The sequence below is a fragment of the Biomphalaria glabrata genome, chromosome 16 (genome assembly GCF_947242115.1).
Source record: "Biomphalaria glabrata chromosome 16, xgBioGlab47.1, whole genome shotgun sequence".
Taxonomy (NCBI): domain Eukaryota; kingdom Metazoa; phylum Mollusca; class Gastropoda; family Planorbidae; genus Biomphalaria; species Biomphalaria glabrata.
The window spans coordinates 27,328,016-27,348,886 of NC_074726.1; the positions used below are offsets into that span (position 1 = coordinate 27,328,016).

At 37.6% G+C, this 20,871-nt stretch overlaps 1 protein-coding gene across 1 annotated transcript; it reads left to right on the plus strand.

The window, feature by feature from the left end:
- LOC129923244 (nicotinamidase-like) lies at positions 1–19,128 on the plus strand. The gene is made up of 8 exons (XM_056013380.1): positions 1–136; positions 7,327–7,500; positions 9,965–10,104; positions 11,651–11,847; positions 15,218–15,371; positions 16,798–16,884; positions 18,135–18,187; positions 18,937–19,128. The coding sequence occupies exons 1-8, from the start codon at positions 48–50 to the stop codon at positions 19,039–19,041; spliced, it is 999 nt and encodes a 332-aa protein (XP_055869355.1). The 5' UTR covers positions 1–47; the 3' UTR covers positions 19,042–19,128.
- The last annotated feature ends 1,743 nt before the right edge of the window (positions 19,129–20,871 follow it).

The following is a 20,871-nucleotide window of genomic DNA, read 5'->3' on the forward strand; positions in this document are numbered from 1 at the left end:
AAGTGACATGTTTATTTATTTTTTACTTGGACTGAACTGTTAACCGGATGTTGGGAGGTGGAGTTTACACTAGACATCAGAGCAAGCTTAAGCTTTCATTTAGACTGAGTGTGTTGTGGCCCTTATCTGATATTATGTGAGTATAACTAAAATAGCATACGTAATTTAAAAATAAAAACAAAAAAAAAACGTTGATGTGTGAATATGTGTAGGCCTACACGACATTTAGATTTACTTAATGAAGAGCTACTAACAATCGCTTCCTAATCGCCAAGCACTTTCTTGTATACGGTTTATTATCATTGTCTGGTTAATTTTCTCGATCTTTTATTGTATTTATTCTGAAATATAATCCTTTAAAAATGGCGGTTATTAAAACAAAACTTTACTAGCCTATCCGATGGGTTTCTGGTTGAGCGGTTAAGCTTTTGGCTTCTGAACCAGGAGTCCCTGGTTTGAACCCTGGTGGAGACTGGGATTAAATTTCGGTATCTTTGGGCGCCTCTGAGTCCACCCAGCTTTCCATTAGTTGGGGAAAGTAAAGTTGGTCGTTGTGCTGGCCACCGTAACCGTAAGCCAAAGAAACAGACGGCCTTTACATCATCTGCCCTATAGACCACAAGGTCTGAAAGGGAAAGTTTAAAAAAAAAATTATCTTAAAAATTGCAGATTAGATAGAGAAGATAATCAAGATAATTAAGTCCTAGGCGTATCCTTGTGTTAATATGGACCGACTAGACCTTAGGCGTCTGCGACCTATGCGACCGCACTTTCATAGGACCCGCACTTTCATTGGGCCTGCTCTAATTCAAGGTGTAGAAATTATTAAATTAAACCATTTATAACTTAAAACAGATTTCCCGCGCCCTCCTGTCGATTAACCAGGAGCTCCTGGAAATCTCCCGAAATCGCAAAATATACGATAAAATATACGGAAATATATACACGAAAATTGTCATTTTGGGTGTCATTCAATATGGAAAACGCCAATCTTACGCTCGACATTATGCATCAGCCGTAATTGTGTAATCTGGTGAAAGAAGCGTCTCGTACCTCAAACTAATGAAGAATTACTTGAGGTCAACAATTCTCAAAGATAGATTGAAACATTTGGTAATTCTTGCTATTGAGCGTGATCTATGTAGGAAACAGAATTATTATGATATACTGTATGACTTCGCTACACGCAAGGCTCGTAAAGTATTTCTGTACGTAGTAAAGAATGAATAAAATGCATAGACGAATTTATTTTCTTATACAAACTCTTAAATTTCACTAATTATCCGCTTCCCTACTTGGCCCTCGAAATCCGTTTCGCATAGAGCCCCACAATGGGTAAGTCCGGCCCTGCTATATATATATATAAATAAATTTGTCTATGCATTTTATTCATTCTTTACTACGTACAGAAATACTTTGCGAGCCTTGCGTGTAGCGAAGTCATACAGTATATCATAATAATAATAATACATAGTAGATTACTTAGATTAGTTCCTACTCCAAACCTCCCGCTGGACAAAGGGGGAGCGGGCAGAGTTTGATACATTTAAACGACAGTCCATCGCGCAGCCAGTCATCCGTAGTGTGGACACTACTCTTATTTTCTCGTGGACTATCCGCAGAGTGATCTTTCCTTTACTTCTCGACAAAACTCTTGAGGGAAGAAGAGAATTATATATATAGATGCTTTAAAAAAAATATGGAAAGACAAGGGCTTAGCCCTCGGCACCAAAATCAGTCTGATGCGCTCTCTGGTCATGGCCACATTTTTATATGCTTGCGAGTCGTGGACGTTGAATGCAGAGCTAGAGAGGAGGATCCTAGCAATGGAATTGAGATGCTACAGAAGGATCCTAGGCATCACATTCAAAGACCGCATCACAAACCAAGAAATCAGAGACAGGGTTACAGTAGCGATCGGAGCCCATGACGACCTGCTAACTATTGTGAAAAGACGAAAGCTTAAAACTTTCGGCCACATTACAAGATCTACGGCGCTCGCAAAGACTTTCCTTCAGGGAACAGTGCCAGGAAAAAGAAGAAGAGGCAGACAGAAAAAGCGATGGGAGGACAACATTAAAGAATGGACAGGCCTGCCATTGAGAGAGGTTCTAAACAAGGCAAAAAAAAAGGGAGGAATGGAGAAAGACGGTCGACAAATCTTGCCTGGTGCCCAAACGGTCCAACAGACTAAGGGATAGGTAAAGGTAAAGGGTATGTTAAGCTCAGTTGTATTAATTAGTTTAGATCAGTAATGTAATTAAATTCGTAATAGCTCTAGACTATAAATATGTTTACCAATTGTGTTTGTGTAGCCTATCGCTATTTCTTGCTTCTAGCTTTCTCAATACGCTATGAGCATATCACTTGCCTGGATCAGGGGGAGAAAGAAGGTGTCTGTGTGAATGTTAGCGTGTTCGCTTTTTTAAATGCATTTATATAAATATATATAAAAGTTGAACGATCTGAATCCGAACTTGAGGGGTCAAGGCTCGTCTAGCGAACACACTAACCACCAGGAAAGTGCTTGTGAAATTAGAAGGTTTTATAGTTATCTTTAAAACTTTCTCTCTCCAAAGTATAAAGGGGACGAACGCAACTTATACCACCCCAACAGTCAAGTACAATTTCTTTCCCTTGTTCGACACTAGACAAAATAATTAATTGCAAATAGTTTATTAGCTTTTTTTTTTATTGATTCTTATTATATCAGGTAAAAGAAATAATTGTGCAAAATTTCAACTTAATCCGAGATCGGGTGTTGGAGAGATAACGTGTACAAACGTTTAACCAGACAGACAGACAGAATTGATATAACTTTATAAAATTGAATCCATTTGGACTTTGATTTATTCAAACATTACCCTCATCAATGCTGCTCAGGGGCGGACTGGGTATCAAAATAGGCCCGGGCATTACCATATAAACCGGCCCACAAATAGTATGTCATATATTTCCGGTGGGGGGGTATTTTTACCCCACTCCGCAATTTATATATACATATTAGTGTGTGTGTATATATGATTAATCTTCATTACATTCTGATCTTTCATTCTTTCAAACGTTTTTTCTACCCTAGAATACTCTCTTCCTATAATTAGTGGAAAGACAGTACACACCGCCAAGGGACAGCTAGGGAGTCTGGGGGAGCGCTGTGAGCTCCCCCAGTGCCGGAACCAAGCATTATTTCCGTTATTTTGAGCTTTAAAAAATGCATATTCTGAGGTATATACAGTGCGATTAGCCGGCTACTCTTCCGCTAAAAAAAATCAAAAACTATATTTGCTATTCACTGGAGTTCAGCGACTTGTAGAAAATGGTAAAATGCTTTAGTTTTTGTATTGGAGAGGGGAGGGTAACCACAAAACCCCTTTTGGCTACGCTCATGAAATTTGGTGACTGCAGTTTGCTTAAGTTGGCTGCACTGGGGCAGTAAGTAAAGTTTCCCTTTCAGACAATTAGGTCTGAGGCAAGTGATGGTTTGAACCCCTCCCATCCGACTACGCCCATGTGTTATATTATAGGTGCAAGTCTAATTCTCTACAAAATATATATGCATTCGTAGGATTACATAATGTATTCTATTAATACATGTAGGCCTATGTAGTTTGGAAACTATAAACAATACAATAGCAGACTAATGAGTTTGAAGCTTTTTGGTATTACTTATACATCAAAAATGTCATTCTTTACCTTAATATAAGTAGCCTTGAGTGTGTCTATGGCCATCAAATAGGACGATACATCACTGATGAGCATATAAACCGTAGCAGATACGTGATTCTTCTACAACTTTAGTTTAAAGTCTTCGTTAATATCCTTAATGGACGATAGAAAATTCTGACATGTGTCATACCAGTGAGTCCATTTTTCTGAGGCCAGAGGAGCATGAGGATCAATGTCCAACTCTTTCGGTCTGAGTCATTTATCCATTGTAGATTAAGGAATCCAACACTAATCCAGATACATAATTTTGTCGAATAAATTGTTATGAAACAACAAATACTAGTCTACCAATACCATGGCTTTATTCGACAAAATTAGACTACAGTAAACAGTGAATGAAACCAGCACGTCTCGCATAACACTGATGCAGTACTATACACACACACACCACTGGCGGATCCAGAACTTTGGAGTGGGGGGGGGCGATTTTTTTCCAAACCCTAACCCTAACGCCCAGTAAACCCTAACCCTATGCATAAACGTGCGTACAGCATATATATATATATATATATATATATATATATATATATTCGATATCTGAGAATAAAATAAGACTGTTTCTCAATCTTCGGCGAAAAAAACAGAAAAAAAAACCAGTCTTTCTCTTGCAAGATTGGGGGTCTGGGAGAGCTCTGTAAGTTTCTTCAGTGGGGTTCGGGGCGAAGCCCCGACGCCCAAAAGCGTTTTCTTGCATTTTTCTCTGCAGAAACGCATTCTTCTGACAGCTCATTACTTATTAGTGGTGTTCGGGGTGAAGCCCCGACACCAAAAGCGTTTTCTTGCATTTTTCACTGCAGAAACGCATTCTTCTGACATCTACAGCTCTTTATTTATCAGTGGTGTTCGGGGCGAAGCCCCGACGCCAAAAGCGTTTTCTTGCATTTTTCACGGCTGAAACGCATTCTCCTGACATCTACAGCTCATTACTTATTAGTGGTGTTCGGGGCGAAGCCCCGACGCCAAAAGCGTTTTCTTGCATTTTTCACTAAGAAACGCATTCATCTGACATCTACAGCTCATTATTTATCAGTGGGGTTCGGTGCGAAGCCCCGGCGCCAAAAGCGTTTTCTTGCATTTTTCACGGCTGAAACGCATTCTCCTGACATCTATTGCTTATTATTCATCAGTGAGGTTCGGGGCGAAGCCTCGACGCTAAAAGCGTTTTCTGGCATTCTTCACTGCAGTAACGCATTCTCGTGCCCTACAGCTCATTATTCATTCTATTATAAAGTGCCTTTTGAATAATGAGAAAAATATTCTAATATGAATTTATAGTCCCTTAATACATTGCAAATAAAACCGATTTGTTCTTTGAAAAGATAAGATACCCCACATATTTAGATTAAGGTTTTGAGGATCGCCGCCGAAAAAAAAAAATTCGATTAATAATATTCAATGAAATTCTAGCATACATTGTGAGTTATAGTCCTAAATTTATTTAACTAGAAAAATATGAGAGTAAAGGTTGGAAAAAGTCGACTAGGAAAAGATTATCTGGCTTTTGAACTCATCTCAACCGTGACTGTTATATTGAAAAATTTCGTTTGAATTATAACTTTTCCAAAGCAAAGTCTTTCTTAAAATAGTTATGATAAATTCATGTCAAATTACACAAACTCTGTCTGGAAAGGGCAAGGGCGGTAAAATGAAAACTATTAATTCTCGCTCTTTTTTATAATTTCTGCTATTGATTGCATTTTGCATTAAAGAATAAGGGTTGGGCGACTCGATATAAGAATTTACTTTATAGCATATATAAATTATATTAGAGACAGATTTTTTTAAATTTTGTAATTTCTTACTATAATACAAAAAGAAAAAGTATTGATTTGTCCGATGGGGGAAGGGGATTGCATGTATCGCACTTCCAACTGTTTATATTATATAGATATTCGACTAATTTTGTTCCCATACTATGATTTCTCCATTAAAGTAGGACCGCCCCCCCCCCAACATTCAAAGGGTTTAGATGGGAAGGGCGGTGGAGGTATTCGTCTTCCCCTTCCAATCGGCCAACAGGTGAACGAAATTATATAATGACCGGTTAAAATACCAATAACAAGTTTTAATCATATAGATATTTAATTGATTCTGTTAGCAAGCTGTGATTTCTACAAATAAATAGGACCGCCCCCCCCCCCCACACTCGAAAGTTTATGGTTGGGGGGGGGGGCGGATTGATGCCATCGCCCCCTCCCGACCCTACCGAATCGGCCAAAATACTAGAAGGGGGGGGGCGAATTAATCTAAAAATATGTTGAAATATAAATAATTAGTATATATTATTAACATAAGTAATAAATTCGCATACAAATTGTGTGAATTCTATACTACAATACTATAATTCGTCCGCCCCCCCCCCCCGAACGGGGGGGGGGTCGGCCGAGTGGGGGGGGGGCGATCGCCCCTACCGCCCCCCCCCTGGATCCGCCAGTGACACACACACACTGGACATGAAACACACACACTGGGCATGACCTTCTGACACACTGGACGCACGCAGAAAATCAACTCAGTTACACTACACAGACGTTTCTTCAAAAAATAAGATAGTTACGTCCTACGCATTTCATGTGCCAATCTAGTCATGCATGTTGATCTGTGACTTAAAATATGTTAAATCATTTGTTTCCTGGCTGACTCAGGCTACCCATTCCATTAAAAGATAAGAGAAAGCATAACGGTTTAAGCTCTTGCTTCGTCCTAGTACATTCTCAAAAACGCGATTTGTATATATATGAATTTACCAAACCCATTATTTAAAATATAAAATTAAATCTCCTTTCATTAAATATCGGATGTGACAGCGCATTATAAATTATTGTAATTATTGTAATAATGTTCATCATTAATGACTTCATACTAAGCATAAATTTGCCATTAATTATAATAGTATAAACATTTATTTAGATCTAGATTTATTTTTTAATTAAATGATATTTATTTGTGAGCCTTAAGTGTAGTATTTTTAGAGCTATGTTTTTAAAAATAAACAAAAAGAAACTTACTATTTCTTTTCAAATCGCAGAAAGTAGAACTTTATTAAATCCATAGTGAGCTGTGAATAAGTTGGGTGGTTTGCAATTTCGCGGCTGTGTGTATATGTTCAGGTTAATTTCTATTAAGTAGCCTATTGTTAATTGTTTTTTTTTTTATATTATTTTCTTTGCTGCGTTATATCAATGTTTTCTAACTTAACCTCTGTCATCCCTCTTTTTTCGTTAACTGACAATGGAACCATCAGAAGACGGGGGAGGGAAGGAGAAAAAAATGGGAGCGCCATCATGGGGGTCCATGCCGACCAGCCAAATGATTAGGCCAAACACAGCCTCGAAGACATCAAAGCAGTCTATGCCGCTTGTGCATAGCAAGAAGTACAGTCTAACTTTTTTTTTTTGGTCGCAACCAGACCGGCCCATTTGGTACCGGCCCACCGGGCATTTGCCCGTTTGTCCATATAGCCAGTCCGCCCTTGATGCTGCTATACGTAGAAACGTATTTTATACTCCATTTATTAGATCTTAAAAATAGCTAGCTAAATCGCGAATTTAAAAAAAAAATGTTATTACAAATTACAATATTTGTATTTATAATGTCTAGGTGGCCAGATTTTGTCTGCGTGGTATGCCTAATCATTGTTCACTTCCAGCCAACACAAGCTGCCAACACTCAAACAGTGTCTGCCTTTGTAATCATCGATGTCCAGGAATGTTTTTTAGAGGGAGGTAATCTGGCTGTAAAGGATGGAAATGCCGTCATAGAAGTTATAAACAGGTTAGAAGCATAGTTACAATGGATTATATTGTTTTGAATGAACAAACAAGTAAAAGAAAAAAATAATACTCTGTAAAATAACAAAGCTTTTTCTAAAGGAATGAACCTCTATTTACTGTTATCTATTAGAAAATGGCATTGCTATGTAAAACACAATTGAATAATTAGTACTAATACTACTAGTTAATTTTTGGATTGATACACATGTATACAAATATATTGTCATCAAATATGAATACTTTTTCAAAATGTCAACTTAATCCGAGTATGGGAAAGAAGTGAATAAAGTGACAAACGTTATAAAAAGGATTAAATCCATATATACATCCATCCACATCTCTCATTAAGTAGCATTATTCTCCTTATTGCGATGTCAAACAAAGTAATTATTCACCAATAATTAATTAACTAATTGTTTAATTTTTTAATTGATTCTTGTCTTGAAAGGTTCAATAAAAATAATTGTTCCATAAATAATAACTTGATCCGAGAATGAGAAATGGGAGAAACAAACATGTTCCAACTTTTTACCAGACAGACAGATTTGATATAAGTCTAAGGCTTATAAGCTTTGTAAATATACACGATTTCGGGAACATAAATAAGCAAATATATTTTAATCATACGGGGGAAGGGACAAGGATACATATCTAATCTATTTTTAAACGTTTCAACAATGCACTGCGGGATACATCCTGCTATGTGGAGAAAAAAATCAGTATGTCAAAGTCTAATAATAATTATAGCTTTTCTATAGCTATACTTATATACTTATAGCATGCTCAGAGCGCTATGGTCCAATATCATTTGTGAATCATTGGAAGGGGGAGGTGATATCTGGGAGAAGGTTTTCCGTGCATCCTTTAGGCGCTTAGTAAACACAACTCTGCTCGAGTCGGATGTCGAGCCTCGAGCCCCGTCCGTTGATGCCCAGGTCGGGAATGGCTGAAACGTACTTAGCCCCTCGACCATACTCCTTGTAAATGGAGTAAGAAATGTGCCGGCAACACGATACTCCGATAAGCGTTATGAAATATAGCTGGGTTTCAGTTTCTAAGTAATGAATTACAATAGCGGCCCTGGCGTGAGCCTCCTCTTCAATTTTTTTTATCCAATTAGAAGGTCTTATAGTTTATTGTTAGTTTTAAGTTGTTGTTTTTTTTTACGAACAACTTAATCCTCTCCACGAGGCTTATCTCCCCTAATCTTATCTTATAAAATACAGACGTTACTTTAAAAAAGAAGATGATGACGTCCTACGCCTCATGCATTTAGTTATGCATGTTAACCAATGACATAAATTCTGCTGTCACTGTTTTTTTCTGGCTAGCTCTATTGACAACCCTTTCCATGCTCTAATAGAACTAGGGAAGAAGGAGTGTTTGTTCAAATTTTTCTTAGCACAAGAAATGGCCCCAGTGTCTCTTATGGAACAAAATTAATCACGATCAATTGATTCACTAATCTTTTTAAAAATGTATTTGTGTTGAATGAATAATTTTGCTAAGTTTCAACTTGATCCAAGACTGGGAAGTGGGATAAAAAAAAAAATTCTTCAAAAGAAACGTATAGTTTTTCAAATGAATAGGCTATAATTTGTCAAAAGTCCTTTGCCCTTAAAAATAATAAATACTGTTTTTTTAATTTCTTTTCTCCATCACTTTTCACATGTAAATTTATGAGGAACATTGTTATTGCTATCCTGTAATGTTTGAAGCACATCTTATGGTGAAAGTAGGTGAAAAGTCAGCAGGGTAGATTTACCATACAGGGTGAAACCAACCTTTACTATAGATTAGCTCCCAACATTACAATAATTAAACCCCTATACATTTTGAAAATATAAAATTAATATACGCTGTATATCATCTATTCCTGTCTGAATATATATATATATATATACCCCATATGGCACTATCTCTCCAATTTAATTTCTTTTCGGAATATATACATATCCCCCTATCTAAAGTAAAATTAAAGTTCCACTTTCAGACCTTGAGATCTATAGGGCAGATGATGTTTCTGTTGCCCATGGTCAATGAGGGTGTCATGTGGCCAGCACAACGACCACCTGCTTTTACGTTTCTCCAACTAATGTCAGGTACTGAGTAGAGCTGGCTGGACTCAGAAGGCCTTAACTCTTTCTCTCCGTAATTATTTACCACATTCTGGTGGAATCAACGCTGGTATCGTCACTTAGGAGAGAAAGAGTTAAGGATCCTGAAATTAAAAATCCCAGTCTTCATCAGGATTCGAACGCTCGGTTTAGAAGCCAAGCGCTTTAAAAACTCAACCATTGCGCCTCCTATCTCTCTATCTTAATTCCATTCTCGTTCTCTCTCTCTCTCTTTTTCTCTCTCTCTCTCTCTCTCTCTATTCCATACATTCTGGTTGTAAGATTTTTGTCTGTTACAATCATTTCTATTGTATTGAAAATGATTAAAATTTGCGAATGTCTTTTCAGAATTCGCGAAAAATGGCAGAGGTTTTTTACTTTGACTGTTTTAACCAAAGATTGGCACTGCAAAGAGCACGTTTCCTTCGCATCCAGCCATTCGTCACGCAAACCTTTTGAAGATGTAGAGTTAAATTACACACTGAAAGGTAATTTGAATTTATATACACGAGGAAAGGTAATTTAAATTGATGTACACGGGGAAAGGTAATTTAAATTGATGTACACGAAGAAAGGTAATTTAAATTGATGTACACGAAGAAAGTTAATTTAAATTGATGTACACGAGGAAAGGTAATTTAAATTGATGTACACGAGGAAAGGTAATTTAAATTGATGTACACGAGGAAAGGTAATTTGAATTGATGTACACGAGGAAAGGTAATTTAAATTGATGTACACGAGGAAAGGTAATTTGAATTGATGTACACAGGGACAAGTAATTAGAATGTACACATGGAAATGTAATTTGAATTAATGTACACAAGTAAAGGTATATATAGTTCGTCCATCGTGGCTCGATGATGACCACTTCGTCATCCAGGAGGCTGAGGGCTTTGCACTGGGGTTTTATGCCTCCTCATGTGGCCGGTGAGACCCGTGTGAGCCCGGAAAGGTAATTTGAATTTATATACACGCGGATAGGTAGTATGAATTGATGTACACCTTAAAAGGTAAATGCAACTAATGCAGGTCTACACTGGAAGGTAATGTGATGTAATGTACACTATGGACGATAGTTTTTATTCACAACACGCGCCGAAAAGTAATTTGAATTAATGTTGACCTAGATACTCAAAAAATAAACGGAACGAATGTTTACTTTTAATTAGAATTCAGATTTAATGTGCACACACTGAATGGTCATTATTTGATTGTATGTACAAAATAAAGACACAAGAATATGCAGATCAGACGAACAAAAAAATTCCCGCGTTTTTTTCCCCCAATGAATGATGATTTTAAGAGAAGATTAAGTTGGGGAGGGAGAAGGAACTCCTCGGATCATGGCGAAGGTGATCTTCTTTCTTTAACATTGATCTAGCAACATGGAATTTCACACAAGTGATCCAAATTCTTTGACTTGTTTGTTTTGTCGTTTCTATACGTTCTTTTGGTCTGTATCATATCGCTACCACATTTGTTCATATCGTTTTACCTTCTTTTTCTGTATTTCATTGCTTAAAGAACGTAAACATGGGATCTTGACTATCAAAGAGTAAACAAGGATCATATTGCCGTGTTTAACTTTTAGTGTGAAAATTCATACCCGTTGTACGAAATAAACCTTACAAAAGATACCATTGTACGTAACAAACCTTACAAAAGATACCATGTTACGAAACAAACCTTACAAAAGATACCATTGTACGAAACAAACCTTACAAAGATACCATTGTACGAAACAAACCTTACAAAGATACCATTGTACGAAACAAACCTTACAAAAGATACCATTGTACGAAACAAACCTTACAAAAGATACCATTGTACGAAACAAACCTTACAAAAGATACCATTGTACGAAACAAACCTTACAAAAGATACCATTGTACGTAACAAACCTTACAAAAGATACCATTGTCCGTAACAAACCTTACAAAAGATAGCGTTAACTACCCCACGTATTGAGTCAGCCGCAGACATGTTCTCAATCTTCTCTCATATTTAGTTCTTCAATTTTTTCCAATCAAGGTGAGCTGTGCTCTGAAGCAGGAGGAACAGTGCCAGGTACAGTTGATTGCAAAGGGCCTACGAAAACAGTGGCACAGAAACTCTGGCCCGATCACTGTATCGCTAACGTTACCAGCGGAGGGACCTCGTCGAATCTTGCAAAAGGTCTTAAAACTTATGATACTGACATCGTCGTTATAAAAGGCGACAACTGCCAGGTATTGATCTATCAACTCTGTTCTCTTTGTCACATCTTATTTTATGAAAGGGTATGAATCGCTATTAGTTTTATGCAGTCTGTCTGTTGTCTTTTTGTTCTTTTGTCTGTCCGTCTTTTTTGTTTTTTTACGTTTACCCAAAAAACTAAAAAGCGCTATTGAAAATTAGATTTCACTATTTTGTGAAAAGTTCTAAAAAATGGTGAAATGGCTACATTTGATCTTCTGAAAGCAAGCCCCACTTTTTTAAATTTGAAATATGCCGATTTTTTTTATAAAGTACAATTAAACCAATTTAAGTACAAGGTAGGATGAACCTGAACCTAATTGAGATACTGTTGTTGCCAATCGCGTAGCATCCAATGAACCCGGGCCCACGACCAATAAGGGCCCTAAGCTGTGGCGTAGCAATCATGGCGCGAAGGAGCTCATTACTCTTGCGCCCATGACTCATGACCAGTTAGGGCTACATTAGAACTTAGGTAGAACATTTGTTTGTTCATTTGAAAGTTCGACGTATTGTCATCGTATGACCTCAAAACCATCCATTCCAAGCTTTTTTTCTTTCTTTCTTTTCTTGGGGTGGTAGATTTTGAAACCAATACGATGTCAATTCGACGTATTCTCATCGTATGACCTCAAAACCATCCATTCCAAGTTTTTTTTTCTTTCTTTTTTTTCTTGCGGTGGTAGATTTTGAAACTAATACGATGCCAATGCCCACTCAATTTCATCGTATGACCTCAAAACCATCCATTCCAAGTTTGTTTGTTTGTTTTCTTGCGGTGGTTGATTTTGAAACCAATACGGGATACGTGCCCTGCCCAGCGTAACTGTCGGACCAAAAGAAGTCCCTCTATATTGTCCATACCGGCGTTCGCAAGGACATCGCTGTTTGTAGTGCGGTCTTGCCACCGCATGTCCATGGTGGAGCGCAAGCATATTTGGTGGAAGCGCTCAAGAAGTCTTAGATGTTTCCAGTTTAGTGTCCATGTCTCAGAGCCATACAGAAGGGTTGAGAGAACCACCGCCTGGTAGACACTGATTTTTGTAGGCAGGCCTGAACATATGCCAAAGGCAGTCTTTTTTGGTGAGCTAAAAGGTGGTCGACGTAACAAAGGCACCCCACAGAAACGCTTCAAAGACCAGCTTAGGCGTCAACTTTTCTTGGCTGACATAGAAGAGAGCACCTGGCTGCATGCGCCTTAGAACGAGACAGCTGGAGGTCACTCACGAAGGCCGCGGGATACACATTTGAGACCAAAAGAAAATCTACTGCCGAGGACAAACGTAGACGGACAATGGTTATGCTTGCCCTGGATGTGGCAAAATATGTAGGTCACAGCTGGGACTGCGCAGCAACGAGAAATATTGCATTCCTCTTTAATCTTCGGACTCGAAGACTAGCCTTATTATTATCATTGATATATAACTAGGCGTTAATCACCAACATTTAAAATAAACAAAAAGAAGTAAGTTGATGTTTATTAATATATTAAGTTAGCCTACCAATCATTCGACAGTAGGGAATATAGTATGTAAAAAAAAAATTGTATTAATAATAATATAAAGTGTTCTCTTTAATCTATGTGATTCCAGAACTAGAATATAGTCATTCCTGAGACATTAATACTTAGCTACTGTCGTGCGCGCGTTAAATTTTTTTTTTAGTGTTTAATATCTGTGTATATGAGGTAGTGTTGGTGTGTTTTGTTGTCTAGAATATTGTGTGTGTGTGTGTGTTTAGGTCATCCTTAGTTCCCGCAGGAGAGAGATCTTCTTTGTTACCTGATTGTCTGTTTCCCAGTTTTATCGGTACGTAAGTACGTAGGTTTATTAAGTAGGCTGATCTTTCGGTACGGGTGTCGCTATTGAAAAGTTCTTTGGTGTAGCGGCATCGCTAGATCTAGGTTTTCTTTTCGTTTCAGGGTGTTAGGCTTGGGGGCTATGGGCAAGAGTGTCGCTTTCTCGCCCTTTGAGCCGTGTCTTTAGCTAGCACTGTTTGAGGTGTATGAAGTTGCAGTTCTGTAGGGCGCCGAGATGGAGTGTGGCGTGTGGAAGGTGTGTTATTGTTATTTGAACAATCGTTAATGTCCCGTTCACCGCCATGAAATTGATATCTTGTTACTTTACAATTATCATATTATGTATTATTGAAGATTGTTCGTTTTGATCAATTGTTGTTTGATCGATGATTTAGTTCGATCTTATCTTCGATGACATTTATTCGTATTCAATTTATTTCGTGGTTCATATGCTAGTATTCTTTATTTTGGTTTACATTGTTCAGGGGGGGGGGGAACCCGGGAAGACAATGCAAATAAAGTAAGCAGCATACCCTATACCTTTAACTCCCACCCCCTCTGACAGCTACGATGGACTTTGTCTGTCTGTCTCTCTCTCCTGCACGGATCCTGGAGCCCAACGTCACAGTCTGCGTAGTAGCCTACTAGTCAGTGCCGTAGCATCCATGGCGCAAAGGGGTTCATTGAACCCGGGCTCACGACCGATAGGAGCCCACAGCTGTGGCGTAACAACCGTGGCGCGAAGGAGCTCATTACGCTTGGGCTTGGACTCATGGCCAGTTAGGGCCCACATTAGAACTTAGGTTGAACATTTGTTTGTTCATATGAAACACTTTTAAGTCGTTTAACTCTGTTAATAAGTTGTAAAAACATTGTCTTTTAAGACACTATTACTTATATGCAGTCCTAACTGAATCAAACGATATGACATAATTATTTATTTAAAAAAAAGGTACGATCTTTACATTGCAATGTCTAGTACATTTAGATTAGTCATTTTTTTGTCACACACTAAATTTGTGTTATTGGCTGGAGGGGGGGGGGGGCACCAAAATGTTCTTGAACCCGGGCCCACGGGTACCTTGCTATGTCACTGGTTGTTGCCCTTTGGCCCATTGAGAGAAAAAAAGTCGAGTCAAAACAAGACCTAAAAGTCTAAGTATATAGCAAGATTCAAATATATTTCTATAGCACAGCACTAAGTATAAAAAAAAAAGGCGTCAGGAGACAGGTAGCCTAAATGGCTGCTCATTCTTTGCAAATGTCAAAGGAGCACAGGATAGACAAATTATTTGAAAATGTGGTAGAGCAGTGTATCTCAAACTGTGTTCCGCGAAACCCTAGTGTTCCGCGAGTTCTGAGTAGATGTTCCACGAACTACTGGAATAATTAACTAGTAGGCCACCACGTGAATTAACCTCTCTATAAAAATAAGCAAAGTGTTTCGCGAAATACCCAGAATGCGCGAAGTGTTCCGGTAAGGAACAAGTTTGGGAACCACTAAAAGGGTTGTGGGACAGAATGACTGAAGCAAACACTATTAATGCCTCATTTGCCCTCGACAGAGAGACTCGTATTCTGCCTTCTGGGACAATGGTAACTTCTCCTCGACTGCACTGCATGGCACACTCAAGTCGTACGGCGTCACCACTGTCTACATGGTAGGACTTGCCCTTGACTACTGTGTCTTTGAATCAGCCAAGGACGCCAAACACTTAGGTAAGTACATAGTGAGACTTATTAAAAAAAGGTTTAAAAAAAACACGCATATATTTTCGTTACAAAGGTTAAACAAAGAAATAACATAACGTTACAGTAGAAAAAAAAGTTTTAAAAACAATCCCCCATCTATGAAGCGGGTGATGTAAGAGCCATTACTTCGCTCATAAAATCCTAATGAATGATAGATTTAAAAAAAAAAAGCTACGACTATATATAATTCTACTCAGGGTATATAATGTTCTCACTCTGTGTGTCTGTGTCTGTCTGGATAAAAGTTTGTACACATTATAAAAATGTTTGTTTGTAAAATGTTTTACATGTTTCGGATGTTCCTTCAGAGTTGAAGATAATTACTTCCTAGTCCAAACCTCCCGCAGGACGACGGGGGATGGGAGCGGGCAGGGTTTGAACCCTCGACCATCGATAAATGTGAACGACAGTCCAGCGCGCAAACCGCACGACCAGGCAGCCATCCATTATATCTCCGACACCCAATTTCGGACCAAGCTGAAACTTAGCACAATTATTTCTTTTACCTGACAACACAAAAATCAATTTAAAAAATAACCAGTTAGTTAATTAACTATTGGTAAAAAAATTATTTTGTTTGACATCTCAATCAATGGAAAGAAATAGTACTTGACTGAAATGATGGAATAAACTGAAAAAATCACCTTTATAGATTGTCGTGACTGATCCAAATCAACTGATACACTTAATTCTTGGAACTTGGCACATGTATTTATTGAAATGGACAAGACACCAATCAATAAAAAAATGAAACAATTAGTTAATTAATTGTTAGTGATTATATATATCTATATATATATATATGGATTTAGTCCCTTTCTTACTTTTTGACATGATTTTTCTCCTATTTTCTATTCTTGGATCAAGTTGAAATTTTGCATAATTATTCATTAATTTAAAAAAAGTTTCCCTTTCAGACCTTGTGGTCTATAGGGCAGATGATGTAAAGGTCATCTGTTTCTGTGGCCAACGGTTAACGAGCAGGGTGTCATGTGGCCAGCACAACGACCAACCGCCTTTACTTTCCCCAACTAATGTCAGGTACCCATTAGAGCTGGGTGGACTCAGAGGCGCCCGAAGATCCCGAAATTAAAAATCCCAGTCTTCACCAGGATTCAAACCCCTGTCTCCGGTTTGGAAGCCAAGCGCTTTACCGCTCAGCCACTGCCCCTCCCATAATTATTCATAGTCGATAAAAATAAACGAATCAATCCAAAAATTAATCAATTAGTTAATCATTTAGTACTAACATTTTAATTTTGTTTTATAGCGCAGAAAGGAGCTAAACTTTGTTGTTGTTTTTTTCGGATAAATGGCAGTAATTAGCTGTTCTTTCCCTTAAATCGCCTTTATTTTTAAACAAGCATTTTCTATTGTTTTTTTTTTTCAACAGGATATAACACTTTCGTAATAAGAGATGCTACCAGGCCAGTGGACAACACAACAGGAGACAGTGCGGTCAGCACAATGCTGAGAGCAGGTATGAACACACAAGTAGTTGTACTTTAGCGTGACTATTACGATACAGCAGTGAGGAAGTGGTCGAATAGAATCGCTCAGTTAGTATCAGGAAATAGTAAAGTATTCTTTCAGACATTGGGATCTGTAGGGCAGATGATGTAAAGGTCATATGTTTCTACGGCAAGGAAGTCATGTGGCCAGCACAATCACCAACCGCCTTAACTTCCCCAAACTGTTAAGTACCCTTTCAAGTTGGTTGGACTCGCGAAAGTTCTTATAATCCCGAAATTTTCAGGTGCCAGTCTTTGCTGAGATTCGAACCTGAAACCAATAGGTTCGGAAACCAACCGCTTTGCCACTCAGCCACCATGCCCTCAAATGACAAACTAATTATTTGCCCGAAATGTTTAAAAGATTATAATGAATACAGTTTCACACAACATAAATCAACGCTATGGCACTCCTATAATAACGCAGTGGGTACCGAGTCACATAGGCGTGACTGGCAACACCATTGCAGACTCCTTGGCCCATCAAAGAGGGATAACATCACCTATCGAGCAGGCTGTGAGCTTGCAACATGCTCTGGCTACAATCGAGACAAATCGTCATGAAATACCTGAACACTGACCTGCCACGTCGTAGGTATGTACGACGTGGCATCGAACTATTAGTCTAAACTACCCACAGGTTGTGACGTTTGAAGGTTTAGGGAGGCACGGTGGCTGAGCGGTAAAGCGTTTTGCTTCCGAACCGGGGGTTCCGGGTCCGAATCCTGGTGAAGACTGGGATTTTTAATTTTAGGATCTTTGGGCGCCTCTGAGTCTACCCAGCTCTAACGGGTACCTGACGTTAGTTAAGGAAAAGTAAAGGCACTTGGTCGTTGTGCTGGCCACATGACACCCTCGTCAACCGTAGACCACTGAAACAGATGACCTTTACATCACGAATAAAAAAAAAGAAATTAACAAATTAGTTAATGGTAATTAATATCACTTAATTATTTAATTTTTGTGTTTATATGAAGTGGAGATAAATATTGCAGTATTGAGAGATATGCCAGTAATTTCGCGTCTCTCCCTTAAATTACCCCCCCCCCTGTTATTTTTATAGTATTTTTGTCTTACATTTTGCTTGTTTTTTAAGCAGTTACTCGTTTTATTTTTTCATTTTTTTTTTATTAAACATAATTTGAACCAGGATAGAGCATAAAATAATGCAAAAACATGAATTGATCGATTAATCGATTTATTTCATTGTACCTGTTAGGGGTGAATGTGATAACAAGCCAACAATTAGACAAACTGATGGAACCATCAAGGGTAAACCTTTTTTTTTAATGTAAAGCTTTTGTTAACTCTGTCAATACTAAACATACACAGAGTTATTTCCCTTTTGTTTTAATAAAATATTTAAAAGCGTTGTTTAACTGGCGTAACATTGACACACCAATTATCAGGTCATTTGATCTAATGTAATTTAATATTATCTTGCAAAGGTTTTCATTCACCAGTTCCATTGAAAGCATTCAATTAAATCTAGAATAACAAGCTCAGAATCAGCTCTTGATTTAGCAATCACTCAATATCACATATCGACCACATGAGGACAATGGTTATGCTTGCCCTGTGTGTGGTAAAATTTGTAGGTCACATCTGGGGCTGCGCAGCCACGGAAATTACTGCATTCCTCACTTATCTTCTGACTCGAAGACAAGCCTTATTATTAATGTCCGGAGAAAGCCAGGAAAACCAATGACTTGGCAAAATTTAAGTCATTGATTAACATGCATGACTAGATTGACCTAGGAACACGCGTATGATGTAATCATCTCCTTTTTTAAAGTAACTTCTTTATTTTATAGATAAGAAGATAGTGTCATTTAGTAAAAGTTTACACACAATGTCTCAGTCTCACTAGTGTCATTTAGTAAACGTTTACACACAATGTTCAGTCTCACTAGTGTCATGTAGCAATACCAACACAATAAAATTTTCTTGGGTAAATCTTAATGTTCATATAAGTGTAAAGATCTAATTTACTTTTGATTTGTTTATATATACATATACAGGCAGGAAACGCTCAAGTGAGACTCATTCCTGACACAATGTTACTATTTATAGCCAATGTCATGGTCGTTGTAACAGCCCACAGTTCTGCAAGTCGCTCCCGCTAGTAAAAGTTCAAACGCAAAGTACAAATGTATTCAATGTTTTTTTTTTTAAATGTTAACCAAAACATTAAATAAAATATTTTAAAAATATACACAGAGTTTTGTTCTTGGGCTTAGATGTGTTTTGAATAGATCGAATTCTGGGTTTTCTGAACAAATGAGTCTAAGTTGTCTTTTTTATGTAACCAATCTTCTGTGCACTTCAAACACAAAATGTATGTCCTGTATTTTGGTCTACGTCTGCTGGATCTTTAAATAAGGTGCATGCAAAATGTACCGAAAAATGTTAATAAATTGTCTTCAGCAGCCTGAATTCCTGCCAAATTCAGATAATGGTTCAAGCAGGCAATGAATTCTGCTTTAGAATACTATATACCAAATTGCATTAGTTCAGGAACAAAAGTTAGATAATTTGCAGATGATTGCATAATATATAGAACAATACAAACAACACAAGATACGAACTTTTACAAAGAGAGCCAGATAAATTACAGAAATGGGAATCAAATTGGAGCATATCTTTCCATCCACAAAAATGTCAGTTATTGAGAGTAGCAAAACAAAACCCAAAAACTAAAACAAATAAATTCCACTTATCTTATTCCTGGTAAACCAGTTACACAGACTAAAAACGTAAAGGCGTTATAATAAATGAAAAACAGTCATGGAATCCCCATATTGATGAAACTATGAAAAAATCAAAGCATTAGGGTTTATTAGAAGAATTTTCTATAAATCAAATAAGTACATAAAACTAAAATTTATTAACCTTGGTTAGGCCAATAATAGAATATGCATCTTCTGTTTGGTAGCCTACCCCTCAACTCAAGAAAATATTCAGAAACTGGAACAGACACAAAATAGAGCAGTGAGATTCATAACTAACGAATATTCACATTTGACTAGAGTAGCACCTTTAGTAAAATCACTAAATTTAGAAAGCCTTCAGGAGAGCAGACTCTAAAGTAAAGTAGTAATTATACATAAAACACTAAACCCATGACTAAACCATAATCTTCAAATTCAAAAACACAATCTAATAAAATACCCAGAAAGACACATGGATAGAGGCACCTTCCTCGTTCCATATGCTAGGACAAATGAGTACAAATGCTCCATCTTCATTAGAGCTATTAGAGCATGGAATGGGTTGCATGAGTCAGTCAGGAAAACCAATGACTTAACAGAATTTAAGTCATTGGTTAACAATAGCATGCATGATTAAATGCATGACGCGCAGGACGTAATCATCTTCTTTTTTGAATTAACGTCTGTATTATATAAGATAAGATAGAAAACTCCTTTGGACACCTAAGTAAGGCTTATTATTGTCCTTTCATGACTTCATCATTATCATAACCTTATTGACATCTGAAGTCATGGGCGTAGCCAGGGGGGGGGGGGTTGGGGAAAATGGCATTAAATATCACTCCAGTACTGTGAGGACTATTGGACGTAACCACTGCCTGCTACACAAGTAAATATCACACTAGTACTCCGGGTTCAAGAACATCTTGATGGGCTCCTCGCCAGCCAATAAGACAAATTTAGTGTGTGACAAAAATGAGTAAACTAAATGTAAAGACATTCCAATGTAAAGATCGTACCTTTTTTTAAAATAAGTAATTATGTCATAACGTTTGATTCAGTTAGGACTCCATATAAGTAATAGTGTCTTAAAAGTCAATGTTTTTACAACTTCTTAACAGAGTTAACCCTTAAAGTGCTGAGCTGTTTTACTATGAGTGCATACAAAATGGAATTACAATTCTGATGTTTAGAGGCGAATCTGCCACACGCGTTTAAAGGGTTTAAACGACTTAAAAGTGTTTC